This window comes from Antrostomus carolinensis, unplaced genomic scaffold (assembly GCF_000700745.2).
Source record: "Antrostomus carolinensis isolate BGI_N321 unplaced genomic scaffold, ASM70074v2 scaffold26686, whole genome shotgun sequence".
In the NCBI taxonomy this organism is placed as follows: Eukaryota; Metazoa; Chordata; class Aves; order Caprimulgiformes; family Caprimulgidae; genus Antrostomus; species Antrostomus carolinensis.
In genome coordinates this window covers 4,107-9,668 of record NW_010324333.1, presented here as the reverse complement: position 1 = coordinate 9,668, position 5,562 = coordinate 4,107, and the positions used below count along the sequence as shown (strand labels likewise).

General features: G+C 51.1%; 1 protein-coding gene across 1 annotated transcript in view; it reads left to right on the top strand.

The window, feature by feature from the left end:
• The window catches only part of MRRF (mitochondrial ribosome recycling factor), a 12,114-nt gene extending 8,441 nt beyond the window's left edge, over positions 1–3,673 (top strand). Inside the window, exons 5-6 of the mRNA XM_010170919.1 lie at positions 1,803–1,962; positions 3,484–3,673. Of these exons, the coding sequence (XP_010169221.1) occupies positions 1,803–1,962; positions 3,484–3,561 (238 nt within the window). The 3' untranslated portion in view covers positions 3,562–3,673. The remainder of the gene's footprint in view (positions 1–1,802; positions 1,963–3,483) is intronic.
• The last annotated feature ends 1,889 nt before the right edge of the window (positions 3,674–5,562 follow it).

Here is a 5,562-nt window from a genome sequence, read left to right as displayed (position 1 = left end):
CCCCCCAAAAAAAAGCTGCCTGAGAATCTGACCTCACCCAGACCTCTCTGCTTGTGAAGCAGCTTTGCTGGTTTCACATGTGCCGCGGGACCTCAGGCTGGAGAGACCGAACACGAGAAGCCCTAAAGGCACCGATGTTGGGATGCAGAGGAAACCACGAGTAACCCCACTCACTTCTAATTAAATGTTCAGTCCACGCTCGAGCCTGTGCTGACCAGAAGCTCTTGCCACGTGTGAAATTCACTGGCCATCTCCCCCCATGTCCCTCAGCTGGGGGTCCAAGCTGCTACCTGCGGGGTGTCCCTGAGCGAGGGCAGCATGCGTGTGAGGGGACACCGGGGATAGGATGCTGTTCTCCAGGTCTGTCAGCTTTCCTAGCAATCCCAAATTCCCCTAGTTACTAATCAGTTCTGGGAAGCCTATTCCCTCCTGCACCATGAAGTAAAGATAACTGGCGAGAGGCCAGCGCCTCTGCAGACATCTGCTGCGAGGACCTGGCTGCCGAGGGAAGGTGTCGGCACGTCGGCGACGCGCTGGGCTGAGCAGGAGCTGGGGAGGGGCTGAGGGTCTGACCGTGCCCCAACAGCCGCCCCGTAAGGCACAGCGGGGCGGGGGCAGAGCTGGCGCTGCCCGGGGAGCCCTCGCCCCGCGTTTCCTGAGCTCTCTCCAGGAAGAGTCTTGGCCTCAGTGTTTTGGTGACCCAGGCTGTTGCAGCCAATTTCTAAATACTCCTGTGAAATGTTTATTTTGCAATATCTCTTGCTAGCGAGTCTCAGTGAGCGCGCTGGGGTTTTTCATTCTCAAAGGGGTCTGGAAACTTCAATAGCTATGAAAATAATTAAAATATTATTGTTAAGCACTAGCAGTTGCTGTTGACAGTGATCAGCTGTAGGTGCTGGAGCATTACCAGAGCTGAAGTGACACGTCAGCCATTCCTGTGCCTTATTCAGATGGGCAGACTCCCTCATCACCTGCAGTTTTTAGTTTGGGATGGAAAGTTGAAGATTTTCTTGTGGTACCACAGCAGTTCCTGACACCATGTCAAGGGGAAGGTGGAGCTGAAGTTCTCCTGGGCTGAGTTACCTGTGACTGTACCAAGATACTTGTTTCAGGGCCATGCCTGGCATCACCCTCTTGTCAAACAGGGCGTTATACATCATCTTGGTGGAGAAGCCTGGTTGTGATGACTTGTTAGAAGGTTGGGTGAAACAAACTCTGTAGCTTCCACATATATAATTCAGGCTCTTCAGTTGCAGGGAGACAACAGTGATTTTCAGGAAGGGATGGAGGTTTCCTCCCAGCTTTGCAGGATTACACTTTTCAGCTCCATCTCTCAGGTCCAGAGCTGGATTTTCCCTCTTTCCCACAGATGCTTTGGCAGGAGAAAAAACAAAAGCTTGAACATTTCAGCATGGCTTCCAGGCACTGCAGTGACAACTGTAAAACAAGTAAGATCCAGTCCAAGTCCCTCAGCTTAGGGCTGTGCTGGGAACTTTCCATTCTAAGCTCAAGACTTGTTTCACTGGGGTGTGCTGTCCTGATGATGCTACGCAGAGGTGGACCAAAGCAGGATAAAAACACACCCTGAGCTGTTAAGTCCCTCTTGCCCTTGTGACATAGAACTTCCATGCAGTGCGAGCTCTGTCCTGACCCAGCCCAGCTTGGTGCTGTGTGGCAGCTCTTGTCTAGACCAGAGAGGTACCGCAGCAGAGAGGATCTCTGCATTTACACAAAGTCCATCATGGAAAATAAATCTGGCTATGCTACACGTGACACTGTTTTTTCTTTCCCTCCACTGCCAGGGTAACGAGAGAGCACAGGGAGAGCCTGGCCAAGCTTGCCAAGCAGTCCACCAACAAGTCCAAAGAGGCCCTGAGAAAGGTGCGAAGCAAAAGTGTGAACCAAGTAAAGAAGTTCAAGAACAAAGTGTCTGAAGATACTATCTGGCTGCTAGAAAAGCAGGTAATTTTTTTTCCTTTTGTCCCTCTGCCATATCATGACGTTTCACAGCTCAGTGGTGCTTTTGTCCCAGCCCTTGCTGACACATCTCCAACACCGAGAACCTGGCTGGGGAATGGGTGGCCCTGGCCTGAATTTTTGGAGTCAGCAATGGCTGTTGTATTTGCGCTTTTTTTTGTGAGATTTGGGGCTTCAATCTCAAAGCCAAATTTATAGTTTGAAGCACTGTAAGCTGACACGGGGCCAGGGGGGGAAGTCTTCCCCAAAAGCTTTCATGCTAGGAGGGATTGTTGCACAAACCAGCTGAACTTGGGAAGCAAAATGACCCACATCCATAGCTTGACCACCATTTACACAGTGCCTGGCCATTGCAAACCAGCTGGTGTTAATGAGGGTTGCTCCAGTTTGTTATTAATGAAAAGGCTAGCAAGATTATCTCCGTTAGGAGTTTTTGGCTCCAATTCAGGAAAATACTTAAGCACATGCCTAATTCCCTAAGAGCAGATGTCACTAAAGTCAATTACTTGGGCATAAACTCAGGCACAAGCCTAAGTGTTTTGCTGAATTGATGCCTCTGAAGGCAGGCCATTACTTTTTAGCTATTTGTTTATTAACAGCTAAAGTTAGATACATTGCAAATGCTTCGGGACAGTTCTCTGTGCGCTCACAAAAATAAACATTGATATACAGAGCGTTTGTGCAAGCAGGAAAAATGGCCATGCTATTGTAACTGAATCCTGTTGGGAAGCAGTTCTCCCAGAGCAGACAGATGGTTTTCTGCATTCGTAAGGGTAGTGTCTCAAGTCTTAATTTTTGCTTGTACCCAAATTTTTCAGCCTGAGGAAATGTCATCATCATATACCTTGGGCCTTGGGGGTGAGCACATCTTAATCAAGCCTGTAAAATTAGTGCATAACCCCCCCGGTGTGCTCCAGCCTTTATCTGCACTTGCTCAAATAAGTCACACACATTTTGGTCCCGTTTACACACTTGCTGTGTCCTTACCTTGTTACCAGGAGATCTCATCCCTGGGCAGGGCTTTAACAGCTGCCATTTATTTCTAATTACAAGAAATAAACAGATCTGTGACTTGATGTGTGAATCCTTAGCATGCACAGAGGCATGTTGTCTAGTTTGTTCTTGTAGTGAAAGGTTGCAGGAGGTAATAACGAGAAAAGCCCTCTCCTCTCGTGCTGACACCAGCTGGTGTCCAACTCTGTCTCCCCCTGAAGTCGCTCTGTTAAATAAGGACCTGACCAAGTCACTTGTGAAGTTCCACCAAGAGTTTGTGTTGTGCATCTCTTTTCAGAGCCTCTGAGCAGTCCCTGTTCTCACTCTACAGAGGCAACACTGGCACAGAATCGCTGAGAGCTGAAGGCAGGAAGAGCCAGTTATTGCCCCAGCACTAGTTTGGGTTTTATTGGGACTTCAGGCTTTGTTTCAGCATGTCATCCAGTCATTCCTTTCCCTTTAAACTCTGGCCTCACCTAGCACGTGACTCAGACTTGTGCTGTGTTGCCACAGATCCAGCAAATGGCAGACGACACTGCAGCGGAGATGGACAAGCTGCTGGCAGCAAAGACCAAGGAGCTGCTGGGATAAGCTCCATCCCTACAGACACACTCCCTCCTCGAGGAAGAACGGACTGCCACGCACCCCAGCACCCATCCCTGCCTGGAGTCAGCAGCCTCGGGAGACAGGCAGGGGTGGCTCTGCTGGAACCCCAGAGCAGCTCCGTGCTTTGGCTGCTCCGGTTCCCCATCTTGGATTGTACTGGAGGGACAGGGAAAATTCTCCTCACTGTTCTTCATCCAGGTGGCAACTGAATTGAGTGAATTAAGATTAAAAATAAAATAGCTGGAAGGAGGACTGGAGGCTGCTGGAAGGGCTCCCACACAGAAGCTGAGGGACAGGAGAAGCGACCACCCTGTTCTCCCCCAGCCTGTGTCATCCTGGCACCTCGCAGGAGCGAGGACCACGCGCAAGGGAAACCTGCGCTGTCCTGCTGTCAACCTTGGTGTTTATTTTTTCTTAAAATAAAGTCAAAATGGGATGTAGAGGAGTTCACATGTCCTAAAATAAGTGTTGGCCCATTGCTGTGGCCAGCACAGTTACCTACAGCCTGGCCACTGGGAGGGCATGGGGAAGCTTGACACCAGCTGGTGTGTGGTGGGCAGAGAAGGGCTTCATGATTCCCTGGGCTTCATGGATAGAGAACTGAAACCAGTGCTGTTGGCACAGCTATTTTAGCCAGGACCAAGAAGACCAAAAGCCAATACAGGAGCTTTCCAAAACCAGCATCTACCCTCCCTGACCGGTTACGGCACACCCGTGTGAGCCACCAGTACCACATTTAGGGGGTGGAGGAGGTAGAAGCAGAACAGGGTCCTGAGCACGTCCTGCAGCTCAACTCCTCGATACCAGCAGGTACTTCCCCACAGCAGCAAACAGCCTCCCCACAGCCCCGGGCGATGGCAGGAGGAGGAGGGAAGGTGGTGACCAGCACCGCAGCCCCGCTCCCAAGGCATTTGGGTTCAAAGAGCACCAAGTGCTCTGCAGTCCTTAAATAAACAACTCCCAAAAAGTTAGTTTGCTCGCAGTGGGGAGGGGGAGGAGGATGAAGGATTTGCTCTGCTAGGGCCCCACATGTCAACAATTTCTCTGCTTTGTGTATTTTGGCCAAAGTGCTTACCATGATAAATGAAGAAAGGAAAATGGCGAGCCCAGGGCGGTTACATGGCTCGGTAAATTGCTTTCAGCTGATTACTGGATTTCTTTTGACATTTATCAACTCGGCTTTTTTTTGCTGTTGTCTCAGCCTCAGCATCCCAGCAACAGCCAAGGCTGGAATGGTTGGAGGAATTTCCCAAGTATTTACTGATACTGCTTCTCCTCTAGTGTCACTCTCCACCTCACATGAATTAAAACCTCGTGGCAAAACCGCACCAGTGCCAGGCTGGGTTATGGACAGGAGCTGCCTGGCCTCAGTGCAGCCGTGCCCTGGGCCTTTGGGAGGAGGTCCAGGGCTGACCATGCTGGTGAGGCAAAACCAGGTGCAAAAATAGCTTCTAAATGTGAAGAAAGGCAGAGATGTGCTCTCTGAGCGACCATGGCTGGTGGCCCCACAGCAGGGGAGGGTTTGGGGAGACCATTGCTGTGTCCTCACCACATCCCTTGTGCTCTGCAGCACCCACTGCTCTCACCCTGGTACCAGCAGCACATGAGCCCACAGAGCTTTTTCATCACAGCCCATCCTGCTCGTGCCCTTCCCTTTGCCACAGGACAAGCAGACAAAAGCACCAGTTGCAGCCCCAGCACCTTCCAGCCACACAGGACCACAGCAGCACCCACCACACACATCCAGGTGCACAGCAGTGTGCCAGCCCAGGAGACCACCCCCCACCATGCATGGCCACAGCGTAGGTCCCTGCCAAGGGCCACTGTAAACCACCCAGGAGAAGAGAGAACAGACACTCACCGCGACCACAGGTGGCTGTCACACAGGGTGGCTCTGGACAGGTCCCACTTGTCCTTTTGCTGCACAAATCACCTGCTGCTCCACACCGGGAGCTGCAGTACAAGTCCTGCTGCTCCAAAAACTTC